The sequence below is a fragment of the Trichomycterus rosablanca genome, chromosome 8 (genome assembly GCF_030014385.1).
Source record: "Trichomycterus rosablanca isolate fTriRos1 chromosome 8, fTriRos1.hap1, whole genome shotgun sequence".
In the NCBI taxonomy this organism is placed as follows: domain Eukaryota; kingdom Metazoa; phylum Chordata; class Actinopteri; order Siluriformes; family Trichomycteridae; genus Trichomycterus; species Trichomycterus rosablanca.
Genome location: NC_085995.1, coordinates 35,723,901 through 35,750,555, shown reverse-complemented (window position 1 = coordinate 35,750,555; position 26,655 = coordinate 35,723,901). Strand labels below are relative to the sequence as shown.

The window sequence follows — 26,655 nt, the reverse complement described above, 5'->3', positions numbered from 1 at the left end:
TTGCCCCATCCAGGGTTTATTTCTGCCTTGCACCCAACATCACTGCCATTCTCTTTCTTTAATCATGTACTGGCATAAGTGGTGTTGGTAGCACTTTACCTAAAGGAAAGCTACATAGGAACACATTCTTAAGCAATATACAGTGGTACCTTGTAACTCAATGCCCTCTAAACTCAAAATCTTTGAAACTCAACGCCCTTAGGCGAGAAATTTGTACCCTTAAACTCAACGTTTCCCTTAAACTCAATGTGTTCAGTTTGTTTAAAATTTTTTTTATTTATTTAATTTAAATTAACAATGAACAGTTGCTTTGTTCAGCGCTCGGCTTGAGAGGTGCGGTAAAACATCATCAAAGTGTGAATATGAGATGAAACTGCATTTGTGTGAAATAACCATGTACATGTATCTGTGTTTATCTGGATTTGCCTCCCTGTTTCACTTTTAAACTTGTGTTACAGTTGTAAGAATTAGCTTTTTATTTCAATGTTTTTATATTATATGTGTTATTTTCAGTGTATAAGTGTCAAAAACAACCCCATTATTTAACATTAGCCTAAAATATATGCAAGTCCACGGGACCATGGAACACATTAACAGGTTTCCCCATACATCCTTATGGGAAAAAAATACCTTGAAACTCAACGTCTTTTAAACTCAACGTCACTCACAGAACCAATTGACGTTGAGTTTCAGGGTACCACTGTATTTTATAAATCACAGCAGGAAGTGCCAACACTTCAGAAAATCATAAAGAGTCCACCCTTCTGATTTAAAACACTGTTATAATAAAACTATTAAATAAACTATTAAGTTAAACAAACTAACATGTGCTTGACCATCTTGCTTTGATGCCCTCAACTTTTACAGCTAAAGGATCCAAGTTTTCTCTTCTCAGGCTAAGGTGGTGATTATTTTTGCAATAAAACACATATAGCAGGGTTTTTCAAACATTTCTCAAGCGACCCACGTTTTGTCCATGATTTTTAACATGACCCATTCAACACAAACAATGCATCTTACTCTGAACATTTACTCAAACACAAAACGAAACATACTTAATGAGAAAGGTTGACCTGTCTGCTCTGTATGATCTGGACCGTCTGTGCTTCACAGTGTTCTAGACACCACTATTAACAATATTCAGAATTAACATTCAAACAGCAGCAGCTAGGCTAACCAGACAGTCTGGGTTTCAGCATTGTAAGATAAAACCGGCTCGAAGGAGGCGTTTAGTACATGTTCATTTCGCGTTTCAATGCCTGTTAAAATTTGTTTATTTAATGACTTTTTTCTTTGCGACCTCAGAGCATGTTGTGCTACATTTTTAATTGATAAAACCATAATGAAGCACTACTGGTGTGTAATGTGAACTAAATGTATTGTTTTTATGCTTTTAAAGATACTTATTTACTATGTACTTATTTACTAACATCTTGTTCCATCCTTTTCCATTTCCAAAAAAAAAACAAAAAACAACACTTTGGTTCTAACAGGTTTTAGCAGATTTGTGTTCTTCGACTGTTGTTTACCTAAACTTGAGAAATGAAATGTTCACTTTGGAAGCACTTCTGTAAGTCGCTCTGGATGAGAGCGTCTGCTAAATGCTGAAAATGTAAATGTAAAGAAAAGTGACAACTTTTGGTATTGTTTATTCATGTTTTCAAAAGGTGAAAAGCATCAGATTTGATATAAAAAAAAAGAAAATAAACTCTTTAGCTTTATATACATGTACTTTGATGAGCCACAACATTAGGACCACAAAAAATGTGCATGTGGCGGTCAGGGGTATATTAAATCTTGAGCTGATGGTTACTGTTAATTACACATCAGATATGATCAGCAAAAATAATAACTAGTGTAACGGGTTGATTACCTTCATCCGTTTCATGCCTCATGAAGCATAAACTGGCCTGTCGCAGTCTAAAACAGACTCTAATCTCACCAAGCGCTTATAAATGTTAATACACTACTTCTGAAATTATGTTTATTTAAGGAAACCCCGGACACCAATGTGGTGCTGAGTGACTGATTCTATACAGTTGGTAAGGTAGTCGGCCGGTGTGCCCTGAGTGGCTTCTCTTCTTTTGCATTTCATCTTCCTGTTACTTTTCTCCCTGAGAGACTTTGACTGTGCACGAGCAGTGTGGACTGAGTACTTGGTGGACTGGCCATGGTCGCAGTTCCACTTAACGCTTTATTCTGTTAGCAGTAGGGATATAGGCGAGATTGGTTCATAATAGGGAAGAGTTGACTCTGTGGCTCCTCTTCCCCCTGTTCTAGTGAAAAGTGAGCCTGGACTGTTTGGCTCACTCTGTAGAGCTCTTGCTTCCTTGAGCTTTACAGCTGTGTATGAAGTCCTGCTTTGGGCATTTGTTATATAACATGTTATATAAGTATATGGCATTTTTTATTCATTATATACAAGAAGTAGCATTTGAAAATAGTAACTGTGGCACAGCTCATCACCACAGAGATCTGGGTTTGAATCTCATTGGTGTTATCGGACATGTACCAAGACATTGGCTATGTCTGTTAAAGCCTTGTGATGGATTGGCAACCTGTCCAGGGTAGTCCTGCCATGCATCCAGTGTTTCTGCAGGTGGAACCGGACCTGCTGTAACCCTGACCACAAAATAGTGGTTCATAAAAATGAACTAAAATAGTAATTGCTTTTAAATTGCAGAGAAGCTGAAATGTCAAAAATGCTGAAGTACTTTTTAATGTTTCACTAAATTTACTGTTTTGGGCTGAATAAAGATACAAAAACATATGAGCCTCATGTTCTTGCTGGATTCTCTAATGTGCTAATAAACCAGCACGTTTACAAATACTACCATTCAATAATTTCCTATCTTCCTATCCTAATCTGTTAATAGGTTGGTGCTTGGGTGGTGCAATGGTAAAGTACGCTAGTCCCATACTCTGGGAATGCAGTGTTTAAATGTCAGGGGTGTTATCGGCCGGGTGTTATCAGGCATCTGCATGGACATAATTGGCTAATGTCTGGGGGGTGGGGGGGTTAACCTGACCTAGCCATTGGGAGGTGCACTTGTCAGTGTGATCTCAGTGCAGGTCCCAAGCTCGGATGGAGATATGAGGTCAGCATCAGGAAAGGCATTCTGTGTAAAAACTGTGGCAAATCTGGTATGTGGACCAGATCTGCTGTGCTGACCCTTATACAGGGGAGCAGCCAAAAGAATAAGAAAAAATGCTTCACTTTCTGCTGCATTTTTACTTGTAAACTGTGATGCTTGCAACAATCAGTGTAACAGCAGCCTCTCATCTTTGCATTTGTGTGTGTGTGTGTGTGTGTGTGTGCTGCTTCCTTCTCCAGTTCTGTCCATCCACCTGAAGAGGAATTATCTGGAGAATGGACTGAAGCAGAACTTGGTTAAAGGGTTAACTCTGGCACATCAGAGGGCCTTCAATGACTCCAAAATTCGAATACAGGTACAGTATTTTAGCCTATACACTCCACACAGCTTACTTGTTCATGCCTCATTGACTTAACTGAGGAAAGGAACATTAAATAAATAATTAAATGAACGTCCATGAAGGATTTTTGTTGCCACTGGAAACTGTACAGAACATCATAATTTGAGAAAAAGCTTACATTCGATTATCCTAAGCTGTTCCTCTGCAGTGCTTTAGTCAAACAGTGAGTCTAATTTGAATCTAATTTGAATTATTCTTACCAGTTTGCACCATGGGACTGATAGTTTCTCAGCGGAATGGGTGGTGGACCGTGTGTAGGCAGGAGTGTGGGAGGTGTTTGTATCATCGTGAAACTGTAAAACAGTTTGCAAGCTTCTAGGAACAACTCGTCTTGTGTAAAGCCTTGATAAAACACTCGCGTCCTCACATACTCTCCCTGCATTTATCATCTGCATCGTCCGGACCGGTGATAAAACATGTCTGACACTCACAGTAGGAATCCATTCATTGCAGAAAATGAATGCAGGATTTTTTGTTTGTGCTGTAAAACTAATCCAGTTAAACAATCAATCAAAAACTAGCAAATTGAAATCGAACCAAATCCAGGAATCAGTGAAGATTGATGGGTGTAAATTGATGAGATTAAAGGCTCGGCACCAAAAAACATAGTTATTTAACAAAATATACAACATCTTTTGGCTAGAGAATCTGTAACTCAGCCATTAAGACAAATGGCCATGCTATAAATTTTTTTAGACTTTTTGCTATTAGCAGTTGCAATAATTATAGCACACAAGACCTTTTCAACCAGTGTTTAATTAAAGTAAATTTCCTAGTAGTGTAATAAAATGATAATACTATTTCAAGTGCCTGTCATCACAAGGCAATCATGTTTATCAGTGTAAAGTACACCGATAAGCCAAAACATTATGACTATCTGCCTGGTATTCTGTCAAAACAGTTCTGACCTACTGAGCCATAAACTCCACATAACATCTATAGGAGTTTTGGTACCAGGACATTCCCAGTAGGTTCTTTTATTTCTGAATGTTGCGAAGCGGATTGTCCTATATTGCACCTTGGTGTCATCCCTTTCTCAAGTAGACAATGTTTCTCAAGAGTTAGCACCAATAGCACCAGAAGCACGACAGCCTCTGCTGGCTGATTGATGGCGTCTGCACAAGTAGAGGAATAATGCGTTGATCAGGATGTGGCTCTCCGTGCACAAGGCTGATCGCATATGAACTCCTTGTGCAGGTGAAAAGATGCAGTCAGCTACTGCTCACGTGTCGGAGGGGGCGTGTGTCAGTTCGCTCTCCTTATTCGGGGCGGGTGTCAGCACCAGTAGAGAGCAAGCAGTAATATATAAATAAGAGCAGAAATTCTCCTGATTTCTTCTATAGTATTTTATTTAAATCAGTGTACAGTTGAATACAATTCAAGCAACATGGGGTACTGGTGGTGCAACCCTCTGATTACTGGTCCAGGAATTTAACTGCTGAGCTCCTACTGTCACTAAACAGTTCAGCAGGAGAGTTCACAGCCAGATAAAACAGCACTAGGTGTATCAGTAAATTGAAACAGTTTCCTGTTTATCATTTCTACGTTTTTATCAAGCAGAGACGCTGAGCTGCTGCATTTACTGTCACAGCGTCCTTTTAGAGTGCAATATACAGTTTATCAGTGTCATGGTGAATGTCTCATTTAGCTTTTAAATTGTTCACTGAATGTCTCTTATGAATTTATATTTAGAGCAATAGGAGGGAAATATTTCTCATTTTATCTTTCTATTAGATTACAGTTCCCCCTGTGTCTCTCTTCCTTTATTTCTGTCCTGCTCTGTGTCTCTGTCTGTTTCTGCACGCCTGTGTCTCTGTATTTCATTTTCTCATTCTCTAAAAATATCAAACAAACTAAAACAATAGCATGATATAACAATCCAGCCTCACAAACCGTCTGACACCCAAGAGCAGCTTCCAAAGCATCTTTGATTCTCTAAAACGAGATATGCTACACTGATCAAACACAAGCAGTATAACTGTTGCATGACACCACACCGGTACATTATCATAACCATTATCATTAAATAATCTGAATTTAGGTATTAAATATTCTTAATTAGCTAATGTTACCTGCTCATCTCAGTCTGGCATTTAAAACTAAGTATGTGGTTGAGCTATTCTTTCCACCGAGGACTGTACATGACGACAAATGTCTGCGTATCTTTTAGCTGGAGCGAGATGTGTGCACACAATCCAACGTCACTCTGGGGTATTACGTCATGAGCGAGAAGATGGTGTATATGGCAGCAGTGGTGGTGGAGACTCTGACCTCTTATGGCTTTGACAAGATCCTGAGTCACATCAGACAGTTCACGCCTCATGTGCTGGGCATCCCTGTTCCTGTAGCACACTGGGTGCCATTCCCAGGCATTCATCTTCAGCTTAAAACTGGTAAGGCTGCCCTTCATGTACAGAATCAATATAGTCTTACCACAGAGCTTAAGTTTATGTTCTGTTATCAAAAACACAATGTAAAAAGATGTTTATTTAAAACTGTTTAATGAGATGTGAGAAATTAGGTCAAAATAAGGTGTGATCTTATCTGGCCATGAAGAGAATTGTACTTCAAAAGTCTAAGACCCCTATTGGCCAAGCTTTTATTTAGCTTTTTTATTTAATGTAACACAATATTTATAATTCTAGGATATATTATCAACATACTATTTTGAGATGAATTATTAAAAATGTACATGAATGAATTTAAAAATTCTTAGGATTTGTATGGCAAGCCAAACAGGAAATAAATAGCAAACACTGATATATTTGGAAGGAAACAGATATATATGGAATAAAAACCATTCCATATATATCAGTTTTCATTCCATATATATATCGGTTTTCATTCCATATATATCAGTTTCATTCCATATATATCAGTTTTCATTTCATATATACAGTATATCAGTGTTTGCTATATATTTCCTGTTTGGCTTGCCATAGATTTGGTATGGTCATATTTATAAACAGGAGAACAATGGCCGCAAATGTATTACACAAGCTTCTGAGGAGCAGATCAAATCCACGCTCAGTCGTCTGATCATGTGCTTCAAAGGAAAGGAAAGGTCTTAAGGAAATCTGACCTTTTGTTCAAAATAATTGACGTGGGCAGTTTTACAAATGTGCTCACATGCTTATCAGTGGTGCCCAATACTAAGAAATTCAAAAATGGTTGCATTTTTCATAGATGACCTTTTCACTCAATTTGTTACGCTGATTTTATTATTTATTAAAATGGAAAACATTAAAGTTGAGAAAAAATGTTTATAAAAAAGTTATATTTAACTATAGCAAATGGCTGCGTGATCAGCTTATGTACTAAATTGTGAACACTTCTTCATCTAATTTTCACATTGTCCTGGTCAGGGTTGTAGTGGGTATGGCCTCTCTGGAACCACCAGGCATAATGCAGTTACTTTAACTGGACAGACGCCAATCTGTTGCGGGGCCTGAACCCCCACAGACCTAGCCAATCATGTCTACACTGTATGCAGTCTCCCTTCTGGCTGATAGGATTTGAACTCTGGATCCCAGCTATTTACCTTTGTGCCCCACAAGCACCCCAATCGTAAATGTTTCGTCTAAACAAGAGCAAAAATTTATCCAAGCTCTAAAACATACCAGATTTTTGGTAAAAAGAATTTATTTATATATTCAATTAATTGTGGATATTTGCTTCTTTTTTAGTAAATGCATTAAGTGCACTGATTTGATTTAGGTTTGAATCTCAGCAGTGCTATCAGCCGGCCGGGCATTTACACAGACGTGGTTGACTGTGACTGGTGGGGGGGTGGTTATAGCCTTGTGATGGATTGATGCCTTGTCCACTGTGTTCCTGTCTGTGTTTACAGACAGAATCATAGTCACAGCGACCCTGTCCAGTATAAAGCAGTATAATGTTTTTGCTTTATAATTATTGTTATTTAGTTGTGATGCATCCCAAATCTGATTGGTTTAAAGTCTTTATTTAGGAATTATATGAAAGTAAAATTTACTTTTAGGACCGTGGCCAATAATGTAATTATATACTGTTGTTGATTTCTTATTATCTTAAATTTGGCTGTTTTATTAAACTGCATGTTCTGCATCAGTTCTTAGGTTTGTAAGTCCGACAGACAACATCAAGTCGTGCAGCTTTGTTCAGGTGATGGAGCAGCGTTTGTTAAACGTGTTTTCTGAAGCTCTGGAAAAGGTGGATGATTTGTACGGGACTCTTTCTGTTGAGGTACTTTAATAAAAAAGTCTTTTTCACTTTATTTTTAAATTTTTCACTCAATCTAGTAATATCTCAATCTCAATAATGTCAGTTACACAAACCCAATTCACTTCTTCTACTGCTGCTGACCTCCACTCCTGACCGACGATGGCCATAGCCCCCGTAGCATCAGGCAGGTTCATATGGAGATCAGTATAGCGCACAGAGTTTGACAAGTTACATGCCATTAATCAGCCAGCAGATGTTGCAATTGCAGCAGTCCCACCCTACAGGCGAGCCAGTCATTTTCTGTGTAGACGCCTGGCCCGACGTTAGCACAGCTGAGATGTCAGCACTAGCGTGTTTTACCACTGCACCAGCCGACCTCCCCAAAACGCTTGTTTTTAAGTGCATTAAAGCATTACACGTAATTTACTTACCCTGATGTGTCTTTTTATTTATATAAGAAATGATTTAATCCAAACTGACATTTAGTTGATAAAAGAAACAATCCAAGCATCTAAGGCTTAAGAGCTTAGTGTATCACTGTTTGTACTTGTGTGTGTACATGTCTGTGGTTGTATCTGTGTTTGTGTCTCTGTGTTTTTCCTTATCCTTGTGTGTGTATGTGTGGGTTTGTGTGTGTGTTTGCACAGATCCTAAACACCTATCAGACAGGTAACTCTCTGGCCGTGTCGTTGGTGTATGTGGTGTGGAACGGCACTGTGGCGCTGAATGGCACCGTAGCGAGCTCGCTAATTAACCAGCTGAGCGCTGAACTTGTTGGATATTTCCTCTACTTCCCCCCCATGGTCATTGCAGAACGTGAGTAACACATCGCTGCACACTTCCAATATGGTCCAAAAATCTCAGTCCTAGGAAACAACAGATTTATACAACAGAAAAATAACAAACTTTAATTCTTATTATTATCACAATCATTCTTTTGGTATCATGATCAATAAACTTTTGTGGACACCTGACCATAAGCTTCTTGGACATCCTTTTAAAGCCATTTCTTTGTGACTATAACAGCCTTTAATATAATTTATTTTATATACTTTGGAGGGGTGTCCACATACTTTTGTCCATGCCACTCTGTATTTCCCTTTTTGCAGTTCAGAATTCTGCACAAAAAGCAAAAAACAAAACAACAAATTCACATAAAATATGCATGAATATACTGTACAGTGCTGTTGTTCATTATTTCCATTTCAATCATCATGTTCAGTCTATCTCCTCTCTATCTGTTTCAGCACTTGAGTACCACAACCTGAACACCTCAGCGGCAACCAGGGAATACTGGGTAATCACAGGTAATGACATGCCCACTTTATCACTGTCCTTCATTCACAGTATCAATGAGTGCTGCAATTCAGACAGATCTGATAAGCAACAAGCAACAGATGACAAATAACACTGAGATGTTATGTCACGATCAAGTGAAGTGAGAATCCAAAATAATGAGATTCATCACTGGAATAATCATAGAGTGTGACTTTTTACTAGTTTTTGGTTCCTGTAAGTGTTTGAATACTCAGCTTAAGAGAAATATGTTTGTAAAAATGGAGGGTGTACAGTGCAGCTCAACGACAGGGAGCTTTAGTTTTTATTTATTTAATTGGTGTAATGCAAATTATACAGTGAAAATGTTTGCAGGGTTTGTTTTCAAGTTAACATCATAAAAATATCACAACAAACTGCTTTTTATGTGCCACAATGATAGCTTACATTATTCAAAATAGTTATAGTGGGCCACTCAGGTGGCGCAGCGGTAAAACATGCTAGCACACCAGAGCTGACATTTCGAACTCGTCAATTCAAAACTCAGCTCTGCCATCACGCTGGGCGGCTACATGAACAACGATTGGCTGTTGTTCATACAGGTTGGGAGCCGAATAGGGACCTTATAACTGATGCAATCACGACCTCTGCTGGCTGATTGTTGGCGCCTGCACAGAGTCGAGGAATAATGCGTTGATGAGGGTGTGGCTCTCGGTACACAAAGCTGATCTGCATATGAACTCGCCTCGTGTGGGTGAAAAGATGCAGTCGGCTACTGCACAAGAAGTAAAACTGAAGTGAAACTGAAAAAGGACGTTTACTGTTCTTACAAACTTCTCGTGTGGAATTCATTTACCTTTTATAAAAATAAGACTTGTGTGAGCTCAGCACTCAGTGAGGCTAAATAATGTGAGAAAAGCAAATGGAAATTGAAATTCCACTCTGTTTCTGAGCTCTTTCTGGGTTGCCAGTTCTTTCTCTCTTTTATCACTGTCAGCGTGTAGCAATGTGCTCAAGGTCAGTGCTGCTGTAATTGCACTTTTTGGTTTGTGAAAGAAGGACAAATTCTCTTTGTGTTGATTTTTTTTCAGTAATTCAGGACGTGGACAGCTCATCTTTGGAAGGCAGTTATCAGAGTTTTGCTAGTATGATGGAACAGCGTTTAGCTGAGCTTTTTCTCGTTGCTGGGCGTCATGGCCTCAGGACCAAACGGGCCACCACTGTTGGTGGATACACAGTGCAGGTAAAAGCACCGACCACATGCTCTTTTATTTCTGATATATACAGCCATGACTTGTATGTTAGTATTGTAATAATAACCATTCTGATAAAAGAGTACATTACACTATAAGACCTTGTGAGACTAATAGTTATTGATCCGCTTGGACATAATTAACCCACAATAATCTACATTATGTATTCCCCTGCAGATGGTCAGTATCCGCCGTCTGCCTGGTCCCAAGAACCCAGCTGAGATGACCTACTACGTCCAGGTGGATGGTGCTCCCATAGCTGGTACATCTGCTGCCAAAACGCTAAACATGGTGGACTCACAGACCATGGCCCTCACGCTGGGGTACTTCGTCCAGGTCCAAGCTGAGCGTATGTCACCTTTTTAGTTGAATTTCCTATGTTATACATTCCTATGTTCCTATATTCCTATGTTATTTCCTATGTTATCCTATGTTATGTCTCTGGGATTTGCAACAAATTATGTAGATAAAACATGTAAACAATCAGGCAGAGTTAATTATCATGCAGGAAGTAGGCTGAATTTCAAATTGCTTTCTGCTTGCTTCCCTACTATGCCAGTGCACTACATATGATATATTATAACTCTGTGGTTGGTCATTGTTGTCATTGTAGCTTCTTCCACCGCTTGCACCACCTCTGCCTGTCTACGAAGGAAAGACACAAGCTATTATGCACTTGCTCCCACATGTGCGGTTGCCAGTCTCTTTTCACCTGCCAGAGGTGGGGTCTTACAGAGAGATGTATCACGGTCACGAAATGCTGCTCTGTGAGTCATCTACCTCTTGTACAGATGCCGTCACATTTGCATCAACAATGCAGGACCCCATCAACCACCCTCGCTGAGGCACGGCTATTTGTGTCTGTTGAATGACTGGCCAGGTTGATAGCACAGCTGTAACTTGCATTGGAGAAGTTAAAATCCCAGTGGTGGTGGGTTAGTGCAGTGGACTGCTGTACCACAGTATTAATAATGTGTATTAATACTCTAATTTCTCTAATTTTCTTCGGGATCAATAAAGTATCTATCTATCTATCTATCTATCTATCTATCTATCTATCTATCTATCTATCTATCTATCTATCTATCTATCTATCTATCTATCTATCTATCTATAATGATTATAATAATTAATACATAATTAATATAATCTTGGGATTTAAGTTGAACCCACAGGTGTAGGTAATGTGCAGTGGTTAAATACTTATTTCTATTAGTATATTAGGTTAAAATTATAAATTCTAGGTAGATTTAAAGGCAAAGTCAAATGTAAAACAAGGAATTTGATTAGCGGTAGCCAAAGTTTTGCACAGTAGGCCAAGTTTTATGTTTTGCTGTTTATGGAAGTATAATATCTGCAATTACCTTTTAAAACACACACACACACACACACACACACACACACACACACATTTTTCTTCAGTTGGTAATGCACAGTAACTTTATATTAGATTAACCTAAAAAAACATAATAATTGTGCCAAACCAGTTCCAGCATAATACATTTGTTACTGTTCAAACCCAAACTCAGCAACCACGTGCTCTCCTAAGAAGCTGACTGAGGATCTAAATATAAAGCTTATTAATACAAACCAAGCATGAAAATGCTATAAAAATATCAAAGTGGTTTTAGTTTGCAGTTTTTCACTGTGTGAAATTTCATTAAAAATCACATTTACATCAGAATGAAAGTATTTTTTTCACAGAATTGTGAGATTTAGTCTGTGGAAATCTTTTTAGGCTAAACAAACTTTTCTATCACAAAATAACCATGAAATGAAAAAAAGAAAGTCTCAATTGATGTCCCAGTTCATTCCAAAACTGTGCAGAACACTGGAGTTTCTTTAAACTAAGATTTACTTTGTGTCTTTATAGAGCTTGCTTTGTGCACAGGAACAGTCATGCTAGAACAGGAATAGTTGCTGCCAAGTCAGAAGCATAAACTTTATTTTATATAACTGATTTAATACACCTGGTAGCAATTGTTGTTATACAGTACATATTGTGTAGCAATTATAAATAAGGAACTTGAGTGGCCTTCGAAGAGCCCTGACTTTAATTCAAATGAACACCATAATAATAATAATAATAATAATAAGAAGAAGAAGAAGAAGAATAACAATAATAATAATAATAATAATATCAATAATAATAATAATAATAATACCAACAACAATAATAATATAATAATAATAATAATATCAACAATAATAATAATAATAATAAAATAATAATAATGATGTCTTGTCTGTGAGATGTAAATAAACAAAATGCTCTCTTACTGTAGGAGGAAGCTCTTTTATTTAGAAATTGCGCTTGTGTGAATTACAAGGACGTAGAAACAAGGACTGATCTGATATATGATAGATCCCTTCCACTTGGTGAACAAGTAAGCAGAACAGATAGATCACCAAACACACTTAACAAACTTAATTCACAAATTTAACACAAACACAAAATGTGCTATGCGCTATATTATTGCCTTTCTATAACATTTTGACTGAATGCCACAAGTTCCCTCATTCACCCTCCATAATGTTGTGGGTCCCTTCCAGAATAGTGGAGGAAGTCATATATGCAGTGGGAGTGGGGCAATTCATAATAATTCTCTTGGCTTTGGAATGGCATGCCCAACAAGCTCATGGTCGGTTGTCCTTTTTTGACATACAGTGTCCCTTGTAGCAGTGCAGGAAACAGTTTCAGAAACCATATGTGCATGTCTAAACACAACGTGGTTTGTGGAGAGTGTGTGATGATTACCCCATGGTGGTTCTGATGGAAACCTGTTTACCCACCCATGGAATGAAGTTGAGACTGCCGTGCCAACAATGCTGCTCTTGCCAGATGTACCGGAAACCTGCCGTGTTTGCACCAAAAATGTCAAGAACTCACTACAGACTACAGACTGAATAATAACTCCAATTATTTTTTGCTAGTTATAACTTTTAGTTCATTTTAATTCTGTGCATGTATGATTTGTGTAAATCCTATTTATTTAAAGTATCCTCCAGGCCACCCAAGGTTTCTTCCAGTAATTTTAAGGGAGTTTTCCTTGCCACTGTTGACTTGGCTTGCTCAATAGTGGTTTTTGGTCTGTTGGTCCTGAATACTGTAAAGTTGCTTTGAGACAACATCTATTGTAAAATGCACTATATAAATAAATTTGACTTGACTTGATGATTAACATGCATTTTACATTGCTAAACTGGTGGCTTTATGCTTCCATTACTTGTTAGCTACCTTAACCATGTAGTTTACTTTTAAAATCAGAGAAGCAGACTTTACACAGCAAGCATCTTCTCCTGTGCTCTAATGCATGAAAATAAAATATAATTGTCAGTACATCAGTAAGCAGAATTTCTCCCTGAGTACAACAAATCCCCAGCCTTGTCAAACTAAACACATACAAACAAACTCCATGCTTCTCCGAGGAGGTTCTAATCTCTTAGCTAAAGAGATACAGCACAAACTGTTTCAGTTTCAGCTCATTATGAGCTAAGCAGAGACGAATCCAAACACAGAGAGCCTGGACAAACTCTGCATGTTTGTATGTGTGAGAGAGAAGAAGAAAATGAACATGTTGAGACTTATTAATAACCTTGTTGATTTGACATCACACTGTCTGAATGTGTGTGTGTGTGTGTGTGTGTGTGTGTGGTCTCATGAGTAGCCATGGTGAAGAGTGTACCCAGTAACCTTTGGATCCTGGCTGTTCTGACTCCGGTGTCGTTGGTGATCGTTGTGATTGTTATGGCGGTCGCGATCATCTGCAGGAGGAATCGCAGCATCTTCAAGAGCAGCACATTCCGCGGATTCCACCCGCGCAGCAAGGTACAAACACTGCACCGACACACACGCTACACTCCAGAAGATTGCAAATTTCTCCAGTTTTCTAAACCACTAAATGAGCATCATTAGTTGAAGGTTAACTGTTAACCGCCAAGCGTCCAAAATATGAAACACATCACTGAGTTTTGTATCAGAGAGTCTAGTTGATTAAAACAGGTCATGTAGCAGAGTGAACATGGCAGTAATGCACCCCAATAAGATAAACATAAACAACTTAAAGAGAAGCATTTTATTATTATTATTTTTATTATTATTAGGGCAGTTGTAGCCTTGTGGTTAAGGAACTGGACTAGTAATCAGAAGGTTGCCGGTTCAAGCCTCACCTCTGCCAGGTTGCAACCGTTGGGCTCTTGAGCAAGGCCCTTAACCCTCAATTGCTTAGATTGTATACTGTCACAACTATAAGTCGCTTTGGATGAAAGCGTCAGCTAAATGTTGAAAATGTCAATTATTATATTGACACTATATAAACAAAAGTATTGGGACACCCCTTCTAATTACTGAATTCATGTTTTTCAGCCACAACAATTGCTAACATGTGTAATGACTGCAGCATGACTGTGCCCCTGTGCACAAAGCAAACTCTGTACAGACCTGAAGAAAAACTTGGTTTAAAGAAACCCCAGTCTCCTGCGCAAAGCCCTATCCTCAGTCCCTTTGAAAGTGCTCAGCCATACACATTCTCTTTTGACTGAAGGGTCACGAATTCCCACAGACATACTTTTGTTCTAATTTTTAAGAAGCCTTTCAGAAGAGTGGCTGTTGGTATTGCTAAAAAGATTGCATAGAAATCACTCTGTTTTAATATCATTCATTTTTTAAATGGGGTGTCCAAATAATTTTGTCCATAGTGTATCTTTATTAATTGTACCATAGTCTGTCTGCATCTCAGTTGGTAGTAGATGAAACCAAATGAAAAATGGAACCAGAGACAGGATTAAAAGCAGGAAGAATCTTATTATTTACTATGTTGAAAATTGTGTAAAATACACAATCCATGTTTTGACTAAAATGCATTTCTTCTTTTGTCCAGACCTCGTATCGGAGGGACGGCAGCTACCATCATCAGGTACTGCTGTCTGTAGTGTGCACTGGGTTTTGTTGCATGGTTGTGATTTAGCTTTTCCTCTTCACAGGGATTGATTAGTACAAGCATGTGTCCTGCTGGAGAAATCAGAAGTAAACCAGGCTCTAGTACTGGTTATTTCTAAATTAAAAGCCCAGGGCCATAATTAACAGTGGATGCTGCTTAGTTATGCTCTAATAAATCGTTTTGTATATTAAGTGTAGTTCTAACTAATCTACAATTCTAACAATCTACAATCATAGTATAGAATTAAGCAACACAAGACCAGCTCAGGCATCATGATTCACACACTTTTGAATAAAATAGAATTCTATCATTCTAACAGGGGTGGCTCAGTGTGCAGCACTGTGGTCTTACAGCAAGAAGGTACTGGGTTTGATTCCCAGGAGGAGCGATCTGTGTCCATTCTGTGTGGAGTTTGCATGTTCTCCTCGTGTCCATGTGAGTTTGCAGTCAGGTTAATTGGAGCCACTAAATTGCGCTAGTTGTGACTGTGTGTGTGAATGTCTGTTTGCCCTGTGATGGACTGGCAACCTGTCCAGGATGTTTCCTACCCTTTGCCAAGTGAATATCTTTCACCGTAACCCTGACCAGGATAAAGCAGTAGTACAACAGACAATAAATTAATAAACGTTAAAAAACACTGGGGTTGGGAGTGGAAATTTGTGAACTCTAATGTCTGAAGATTTGGTAGTGCATTTTTTAGCATGTACAAATGACCTGTTAAGGTAGGAAGTAAGTGTTTCGATATCCCAGCACTCCTACCCCTATACCAAATACAAACTAGTCATTAACATTGGCTTACTGTGCTAAAGAAAATCTCTTAATGGTAACATCACTTACTGCCCCAGTGATATTGTACCAGACTGATAAGGATTTAAATTAAAGAGCCCGATGCAAACGTTTTCTCCATGTAAGCTTCTCATCATGTGATATACATTATCAGGTCAGAAAATATCTACAGCTCAAGGTCAGTTTCCAGCAGATACCCGTGTGTTAGTGTGGCATAATGGAGGAGGCTGTCTCTGTGGATCTGCTCAACCTTATCTAAATTTAGAGCTGTCTCTTCCTTCGCCGTCCAGAGGTGTGGAGACTATCGATTTCTGCAGTAAATCTGTGTGACTGCAGACTAAAGTGCAAAAGTTCTGAATTATTAAAAAATCCCTCGTGTTTATATTTTTCTAGTTTGGTCTCCATGCGGCACCACAACACGAACGAGCGTCGTTTTCAAAACGCAAGCACTTTTAGCTGAAGCTTGATCAATAATTCATCGTAAAGAGAGGATGCACGAGCTTCCTGAGCATTAAATATCCCTCAGCCAGGCTGAGCGTCATATACAGGCTGTGTGAAATACTGAGAATCTGAGAATAGTCAAAGTGCATTAATAAATCACTGCAGCCAACAGAGCAGCGCTGATTAAAATGAAATGCCATTTCTCTATAGAGCTTTATTATATCACCCACAAACCCCCACTGTAACTAATTCACTAGACTTTCTTCTCTTCCCCTCATTTTTACTCTTTTTCTTCATTATTTTTGTTTATGTTTGATTTTTTTGTTCTTTCTGTTTTTCCTAGTGCTTTTCTTATCACATTGTAGTTCTACAATTACTGACTGTAGTCCATCTGTTGCTCTGCATGCTTTGTTAGCCCCCTTTCATGCTTTTCTTCAATGGTCAGGACCCCCACAGGACCACCACAGAGCAGGTATTATTTAGGTGGTGTGTTAGTGTGTGTTGTGCTGGTATGAGTGGATAAGACACAGCAGCGCTGCTGGAGTTTTTAAATACCTCACTGTCACTGCTGGACTGAGAATAGTCCACCAAGCAAAAATATCCAGCCAACAGCGCCCCCATGGGCAGCGTCCTGTGACCACTGATGAAGGTCTAGAAGATGACCAACTCAAACAGCAGCAATAGATGGGTGATCGTCTCTGACTTGACATCTACAAGGTGGACTAACTAGGTAGGAGTGTCTAATAGAGTGGACAGTGAGTGGACACGGTATTTAAAAACTGCAGGGCTGAGAATGATCCAACACCTAAATAATACCTGCTCTGTGGTGGTCTTGTGGGGGTCCTGACCATTAGGACCAGAGCATTAGGACCAGAGCATTAGGATCTGACCAGAACAGGGTGAAAGCAGCCTAAAAAGGTATGTAGAGAAACAGATGGACTACAGTCAGTAATTGTAGAACTACAAAGTGCTTCTATATGGTAAGTGGAGCTGATAAAATGGACAGTGAGTGTAGAAACTAGGAGGTGGTTTTAATGTTATGGCTGAGGGGTGTATATCAAGTCAAGTCAAATTTATTTGTATAGTACTTTTTACACTTGACATTGTCTCAAAGCAGCTTTTTTTTTGCCACATTTCTAATTTTTAAATAGAATTTAGTATCTGTTGATTTCTTTCTTTACTGTTTAACTTCATTCATTTTTCCTCTATATTGTTCCTATTCGGATTTCTACTTCTCCAGCCCGTGCAGGGTTTTGACTACGCTAAGCAGCACATGGGTCAGCAGGGTGAAGATACACTGGCCGTCACTAAAGAGACTCTCATGCTGTCGCTTCCTGTACGGGATGCTCCACTAACGCAGGATATAGGAGTCCTACAGGATGGTACAGCCTCCAAAAGACCACAGTCTACTGAGATGCACCGCAGGTCAGTGTCTTTCGATCTGCTACTGTCACAGAAGTGCTGCATTTTGTAGTGGATGCTTTTGGCTGTAGCTTTCTTTAGCATTTCTGTGTTTCTAAGAGAGGTACAGTCAGCTCAGCACCAGAATTATTGGCACCCTGGTTAAAATGGGGGAAATATTTTAGAAAATGTCTTGATTCATAAGCTTGATTTAAAAATGTATATATTGTATAAATCTGGCAATGCTTATGAAATATGGATTTAGCTAGACAGTATTTGTACAGCTTCGGTCATCTGCAAAGGCAACAATTTGGAGTGTGTCTGTGTGAATTTGTGCTGGTTCTATTGCTGGACTATTTAGAAGGGCAGGCCCTGATGTTGGACAAGAAAGCAATCAACGCATCAGTTTATTCCAAGGGTGTTTAGTAGGGTCAGACCATGTTTTAATGAATATACCTTTGTGACCATTCATGCTACACTGAAACATCTGAACTCGGTGACGGCACGGGGTGTCCACACAACTTTAGTCATGTACTGTTTGACAGAATCCACCCACATGATTTGATGAGCTGAAAATTAAGCATTGGTGTGGCTATTACCAAACACAACCCCACATGATAAAACTGTTTGTCCTCCTCTGTGTTTCTCCAGTCCTGTCTTTCTAAGCATTATAGGAGAAGACTGTTATGTTCACAATAGGAAAATGTACAAAGTACTTAATGCAGGTTTGAAAACAGTTGTGGCGTATGCTTTCTTGGAACAGTTAAGGTTGGATTGCTCTCCTGTTCTACAGAGATATCAGGCTAATTACCCACAAATTATTTTGTTGCAAAATAAGCTACTTGTTTCATTCTGGAACTGACTGTATATTAGAACATTGTGTCATCTGCAAGCTAAACAAAACATTTGGTTTTATTGCATCTCATGGGGGGTGAATTTAAAAATAGTGTTTGGGATTAAAAAAGAACAAGGCTTCTCTGGCACGACTTTGAGAGCAAAGTCACTGATATATTTAGTTTCAAGTTAAACATGGGCGGCACGTTGGCTCGGTGGGTAGCACTGTCACGTCACAGCAAGAAGGTCCTGGGTTTGATCCCCAGACGGGGCGGTCCGGGTCCTTTCTGTGCGGAGTTTGCATGTTCTCCCCGTGTCTGCGTGGGTTTCCTCCGGGAGCTCCGGTTTCCTCCCACAGTCCAAAACATGCAGTCAGGTTAATTGGAGACACTGAATTGCCCTATAGGTGAATGGGTGTGTATGTGTGTCTACCCTGCGATGGACTGGCACCCAGTCCAGGGTGTTACTGTGTGCCTTGCGCCCATTGAAAAGCTGGGATAGGCTCCAGAAGCCCCCCGCGACTCAAATTGGATAAGCGGTTAAGAATGTGAGTGAGTGAGTTAAACGTTACACAAATAACAGACATTACAGGCATTTAAAGACGTGAGCAAGTTTCAAAGCACTTATTTCTTCAACTAGAGTTTTCTTCTTAATGCATCACAGTTTACTGCACTTTTCCCTTCTGGGACTCTGAACCAGCTTGTGTTTAGTTTACAAAAAGTAAAGAAGTAAAGTAAAAAAAAAAAAAACATTTTAATGCAGAATTTTTTCTTCACCCTCTGTATAAACATGCACATAACTGTGTGGGTGTGTATGTGCTGTGTCTGCAGCAAAACCAGAAAGGCTGTGAAAATCATCAAACACCCCGGTCCACACATCCTCCTCTGGTTCTACTCGCCCGGCCATCATGGCATATTTATGACTTTGCAGTACATGGGTAGAATAAAAAAGTGCAAGGCCGGACTGGAAGCTTGTTTACTGCTTTAGGCTGTATTTCAGACACTGCCCCACCTGTCTGGTACCATACTTGTCTGTGTATATCGAGGTGCTCCAGCAGCTGAAGGGTTAATTAAATTACATGTTGAGACAAAACTTTGGAAGTGCTCAAGTATTCTAGTGCTTGATTATTGGTGCGTTCACATACAATCCTTTGACAGAAAGTGTGTTAATGGAGTAAAACGTACTAGGTAAAGCAGATTAAATTGGCTGATGCAATGAGTTTTGATTGTATATCAGTAAAGCACCCATAATGTACATTATATGGCCGTAACTATGTGGATTTTCATTCTCATCACTGAGTTCAGGTTAGGGTTGTGTGATATGACTAAAAAACGTATATCTCGATATGCTTTTGAGAAGTGCCGATATCTGATATGATACAATATAATGTAAACTTGAAGTACAATGGCAGGCCACTGCCCATATTTTAGCTTATATTGTCTATAAGTTATCTTAAAAAAAACCAAAATACTGTAGTTCTGTTTATAATTTGTATTATTACAAAGCTGTATTTGTATTAATATTGACAATATTTATATCAAACAAACCAGCAGAATCTCACAATCACATTTATGCTTTCTGTTTTACATAAATAAATGAACATGAAAAAAAATCCTGAAACTGTATACTAATAATATACTAATATTTGATAATGCTTTGCTATCATTGCAAAATTAAAGGGCACGTTAAACAACAGCACCGCGACCCAGATCAACCTCACATCAGCATAAAATCATAACTGCTGCTTACCTGAGCTTCCCTTCTTCAAACTGAGACTAAATCTATATCTGTGTGTTGTTCCATTAGGGATAAAATGCAGGCCATGTTGTACGTTTCCAGAATATTTCCAGAATATATAAACCTATATCCAACTGTGTTTGTCCACCTAACTAATGAAAACCGTCTTAGGTAATTTATTCTCTCTGCCTTCCGGTAAAAAGCTGAAACTGGCAATTTGTTCACTAAGCTGTCACTTATACAACAACCAATGAAGAGAGAGATTGAAATTCCACCCAAAATCTTAATTTGGAAGCTCTGATTGGTTTATACATCTGAATCTCTTTAACAAATGAATTGAAACAGAGTGAGCAAAACAAATGAATCTTTACCATAGATTAGAGCACAGCTCCCTGATTCGATTCCAATGAATAATTCATTTGAAAAGAGTCGTTTCTGACTCGTTGACTCAGTGATTCAGTTTCCACTTGTGTGCGTGCACGTGCTCATACGCGAAGGAAAGCGTTCCGTGCAGCGCATTTGTGCTCCGTTTTAAACGTTTTCAAATGGTAATCTGTGTATTCTACGCATACTCGATATATCGAATATTGTCATTTTCAACATTGTGTAAAAAGTAATATTGAATATATTGATATTTGCGATATACCGCCCAGCCCTAGTTCCGGTGTTTCTTACAGGTGTTTTTCTCCTATCACTCAGCTTAACTGCTGCTAATTCTGAAATGTTTTTCTTATGTACTAGCAGTTAGAAATGTGTATAAATTCATGCATTATCATTCCCTTCAGAGAATTTCACACAATTTACTCTCCTAATCAAAGAATAAAAGGTTACAAAAGCATGTAATGGTTTTATTTAAAAAGTAAACAGAAATAACACAAATAAGGGAGACAAGTACAAATATGTACTAATAAGGTACAGTGGGATTAGTCATGGTGGATTGGTTGTATATGATTACATTTTGCACAGTAAACCAAAGAGGAACATCCAGAGATGGAGATAAGAACCAAACTAAACACAAGCACATGAGGATTAGAACTCTGGGGAGGTGGAGTGTTTTATTTGACACTGTATTTCACAAAGAAGTGATATTTTATGTCTACCTTATACACTGATCAGCCATAACATTGTAACCACCCCCTTGTTTCTACACTCACTGTCCATGTTATCAGCTCCACTTACCATATAGAAGCACTTTGTAGATCTACAATTACTGACTGTGGTCCATCTGTTTCTCTGCATGCTTTGTTAGCCCCCCTTCATGCTGTTCTTCAATGGTCAGGACTCTCCCAGGACCACTACAGAGCAGGTATTATTTAGGTGGTGGATCATTCTCAGCACTGCAGTGACACTGACATGGTGGTGGTGTGTTAGTGTGTGTTGTGCTGGTATGAGTGGATCAGACACAGCAGCGCTGATGGAGCTTTTAAACACCTCACTGTCACTGCTGGACTGAGAATAGTCCACCAACCAAAAATATCCAGCCAACAGCGCCCCGTGAGCAGCGTCCTGTGACCACTGATGAAGGTCTAGAAGATGACCGACTCAAACAGCAGCAACAGATGAGCGATCGTCTCTGACTTTACATCTACAAGGTGGAGCAACTAGGTAGGAGTGTCTAATAGAGTGGACAGTGAGTGGACACGGTATTTAAAAACTTCAGCAGCGCTGCTGTGTCTGCTCTACTCATACCAGCACAACACACACTAACACACCACCACCATGTCAGTGTCACTGCAGTGCTGAGAATGATCCACTACCCAAATAATACCTGCTCTGTAGTGGTCCTGTGAGAGTCCTGACCATTGAAGAACAGGGTGAAAGCAGGCCAAAAAAAGTATGTGGAGAAATAGATGGACTACAGTCAGTAATTGTAGAACTACAAAGTGCTTCTATAAATGGACAGTGAGTGTAGAATCAAGGAGGTGGTCATAATGTTATGCCTTATCGGTGTATAAGCAATTCACATAATGCATTTTCTGACTGCTATCAAACGTGTCCATGTGAACACAGCCCAAGTGTGTGTTTGTCCATATCAATAGTTCAGTACTCTACTAATTATGAACATACTTAAATTTGGGAAAAGGGACACTCCTGATTGACTGCCTGTATATTTACCCAGCTTTTATTTCACTTCTCCTTGACGAATCCTCATACCAACTCCCCAGCATTTCTTCATAGCTCTTTTTATTTTTGTTCCACCCTGAACTCCAGCCCAACATACTTGGAGTTTCCCTCCCTTCCCTAGCAGTCTCATAATCACTTCTCATTCATTACACTTGAATGTGTGGCCTGTGTCTGTGTTTTTGATTAGCACCAACATTTACATTTGCAGCATTTTAGTGCGACATACAGTTATCACTGAATACAATTTAAGCAATTGAGAGTTAAGGGGAACTTGGTAGCAGCTGGGCTTGAACTGGCAACCGGCAATTTTCTGATTAGGCAAGCAGTGATAGCTCCAGCAGTGGTACCTCAGCAGTTAAAGTACAGGACTAGTAACTGAAGGTTACTGGTTCAAACCCCACAGCTGCCAGGTTGCCACTGTTGGGTCCTTGAGCAAGGTCCCTTAACCCTTACTTGCTTGCAATGTGTACGATCTCAATTGTAAGTCACTTTGGATAAAAGCATTTGATAAATGCTGAAAATGTAAATGTATGCCCAACAGCATGTCCTGTCTGATGTTGCTTATCCTGTGTTAAGTATTTAAAAGCATTTAAGAGCCGGGAGAAAAGGGAACAGCTGGAAGGGATCTATTGTATGTAAAATATACATGAGAACAGGACATGAACAGAATGAGAGATGAAGCTTTAACCAGGTACAGTTGCTTCTGGTTCCTGTGTCACATACGAATCCGCTCCTGGATGATGTTAATGTCAGTGTGTGTGTTCACTCCAGCCTTCTTCTGACTGCATTATACAGTGTGTGGTTATTATAAATGCAAATATGCATGAGTGAAAGTGTGTTATAAGATGTGCCAGAACAAGTGCTGATATTCATGGTGTCCAGCAGGACGTGTGCACTGTGGATGGCAGATTGTTGGCATGTATGCCTGAGTGATTAGCAGATTTACTCCACAGTGCTTCTGTTATATTCCCCAAACCTATTTAGCTTCATAGGTAAAGTTTAAATAACCTGTTTTCTACTGAATTATATTAATGTGTGCAAACATAGTTTTCTTTTTAGAAGGCATTAAGTTTCATTAAGACAGCTATTTTAATGCATGAACTGGGAATTTAGTTATTCTTGCTGTTATTCGTTGTGCAACAAAACAGCATTTGGACAGGGTCAAATCATTCACTGCTTTAAGACACCCAGATAAAAATACCCAGATAGGAAGAGCATCGCCTACGCGGCGTCCCGCTGTTGCTGTTGCTTTTAAAGTGCCTGGTGTAGGCGTCTTTGTGACGCAGGGCGGGTTTACCCAGGTTGCCAGCAGGGCCGAAGGGTGGGGTGACCTGTCAGTAAATCCGAATTCTACCACACTCTGCCCGCCTCTGTTTCCATGGCTACCCACAGCAAATTGCCAAGTGACGAAGGCTCCGTCTCAAGCAATGGCTCTGCGAAGCTGAACACGTGCAGGAGCTCCTCGGTACACAGGAACACGGGACAGAAATCGGCCAAGGAGGAGACACACACCAGGACTGGTGAGAGACACATACATAAACACAGAGCATGGGGACGGGGAAATGATAATGAGAAAGAAGCTGAGTGGACTGTTCAGAAAAATTGTGTATAAAACAGAGAAGCATCAGTAGATCAGTTGCCCTTATCAGCCTCTTATTTACGGATCACATACATATAATGTGTTTTGGAATTTATATCCAGGTATTGTCCTATGCATGTTTACACGCAACAAACCCAAGTCTAACATTTAATTACCATGAAACACATCTAAAAGTACTATACACTGATCAGCCATAACATTAAAACCACCTCTTTGTTTCTACACTCACTGTCCATTTTATCAGCTCCACTTACCATATAGAAGCACTTTGTAGTTCTACAATTACTGACTGTAGTCCATCTGTTTCTCTGCATGCTTTGTTAGCCCCCCTTCATGCTGTTCTTCAATGGTCAGGACTCTCTCAGGACCACTACAGAGCAGGTATTATTTGGGTGATGGATCATTCTCAGCACTGCAGTGACAATGACATGGTGGTGGTGTGTTAGTGTGTGTTGTGCTGGTATGAGTGGATCAGACACAGCAGTGCTGATGGGGTTTTTAAACACCCCAAACCTCACTGTCACTGCTGGATTGAGAATGGTCCACCAACCAAAAATATCCAGCCAACAGCGCCCCGTGGGCAGCGTCCTGTGACCACTGATGAAGGTCTAGAAGATGACCAACTCAAACAGCAGCAACAGATGAGCGATCGTCTCTGACTTTACATCTACAAGGTGGAGCAACTAGGTAGGAGTGTCTAATAGAGTGGACAGTGAGTGGACACGGTACAGTGTCACTGCAGTGCTGAGAATCATCCACCACCTAAATAATACCTGCTCTGTAGTGGTCCTGTGGGGGTCCTGACCATTGAAGAACAGGGTGAAAGCAGGTTAAAAAAGTATGTAGAGAAATAGATGGACTACAGTCAGTTATTGTAGAACTACAAAGTGCTTCTATATGGTAAGGAGCTGATAAAATGGACAGTGAGCGTAGAAACAAGAAGGTGGTTTTAATGTTATGGTTGATCATTGTATAAAAACAAAATAAAATATAACAACATCCTTCAGGTAGATCAGTCTGATTGTGGGTTCTTGACATTGTGAGTGCAGTCCCAGCAGATTCCCGTCACCATCAGCAGTCCATGAGACTCTGGCATCCCTAATAATTATAATTACTAAAACAACAACAATCTGCTGCCCTAGTTCACCTTATAACATCTACAGTCATATTATTACCTGATGCACCTTTAGAACATTTTCTTAATTATACTTTAGCTTACATATATAAAATATGCTGTGTAATAAGTGAACTCAGATTCTTATATGAACTTATTTTGTTTTTATAATGAACCAATTAACCAGTTTTAGTCAGGGCTGGGGTTAGAGCTCAGAACTGCCAATCAGAAAGTCAAGGGTTTGAATTCTGAATTCTGGCTTTGGCAAGTAGCCACTGTTGGGCTGTTGAGCAAGACCCAACCCTCTCTGTATGGGACCCTGTACTAAAGGGAAAATATATTGTACTGTCCATGTGTATATTTGTATACAACTTATTCTTTTTCTTATTTACATTCAAAGCTGAACAGTACACATTATCACTGCTTTAAGGAGCTGACCGCTGCTATAAAATTTCATACAGATGCTTTATTAATAACTGTTTTATTTGACATTTTCCCCATGCAGGTCAGGTTGTAAATAAATAAAAATATAAGTGTCATAATAACTTGTGCCATATACAATATTGCTGCCAAAGCAGAAGCTGGATAAGATCCAGCAGAGACAGCTGCCAGGAGATGTTTCCAAAATGGGGTTAGTGAACTACACAGTCGAGGGGAGAGGGGCGAAGAGAGGGCGAGTTTGTTGTCTGACATGTTGTAGGTTCTGTTCTGAGCTGATGGGTTTTTTGCCTGTGTTAAACAAAACACAAGAACCTTCACCTATCTGATCTGACTGGACATGACCTTAAGGGTGCACAACTAGCAGGTGTCTCAAACTCTGGTATTCATGTTTAGCAAATTTACCTGCTAGAATATCAGTCAATATTAGAAATGTTCTAAATGTGAAAACAAATATATGATAATATAAGTGTGTACAGTCAAAAGAGCATTTGTCAGGTCAAAAACTGATGTTTTGTGTTTAGTGGGGTTAAGGTCAGGGGCTTTGTGCAGGCCACTAAAAGCCTCCACACCAAACTTTTCAAACCATGTTTTAATAGACCTGGCTTACATTTTTGGCACTTAGCAGACACTTTCATCCAAAGGAACTTGTGACAGTATATTGTCTAAGCAATTGAAAAGGGCCTTGCTCAAAAGCCCAACATTGACCTTTTGATTACTAGTCCAGTACCTTAACCAGTAGGCTACAACTGCCTCATGCACAGGAACACATTCATGCTGGAACAGTAAAGGGCCTTTCCCAAACTGTTGCCACAAAGTTAAAAGCATGTTGTTACATTTTTTTTTAAGTGCTCAGGTGGTGCATCAATAAAGCACACTAGCCCACTACTGCTGAGATCTGGGGATTCAGTAATCAAATCTCAGTGGTGCTGTTGGCCCTGTCGTGTGTCTGCATGGGCATGATTTGCTAATGTCCAAGGGTGAGGTGTTAGGTGTTTGGCCAAAACAGCCTAG

At 39.4% G+C, this 26,655-nt stretch overlaps 1 protein-coding gene across 2 annotated transcripts in view; it reads left to right on the top strand.

Annotated features, from left to right (window-relative positions):
* Positions 1–26,655, top strand: part of kiaa1549la (KIAA1549-like a) — a 78,713-nt gene that overhangs the window by 35,240 nt on the left and 16,818 nt on the right. For both annotated transcript variants that reach the window (XM_063000813.1, XM_063000812.1), the window contains exons 4-14: positions 3,335–3,450; positions 5,666–5,888; positions 7,586–7,719; positions 8,346–8,514; positions 8,946–9,005; positions 10,065–10,216; positions 10,404–10,575; positions 13,895–14,055; positions 15,107–15,142; positions 17,634–17,818; positions 23,882–24,009. In XM_063000813.1, the coding sequence (XP_062856883.1) occupies positions 3,335–3,450; positions 5,666–5,888; positions 7,586–7,719; positions 8,346–8,514; positions 8,946–9,005; positions 10,065–10,216; positions 10,404–10,575; positions 13,895–14,055; positions 15,107–15,142; positions 17,634–17,818; positions 23,882–24,009 (1,536 nt within the window). The remainder of the gene's footprint in view (positions 1–3,334; positions 3,451–5,665; positions 5,889–7,585; positions 7,720–8,345; positions 8,515–8,945; positions 9,006–10,064; positions 10,217–10,403; positions 10,576–13,894; positions 14,056–15,106; positions 15,143–17,633; positions 17,819–23,881; positions 24,010–26,655) is intronic.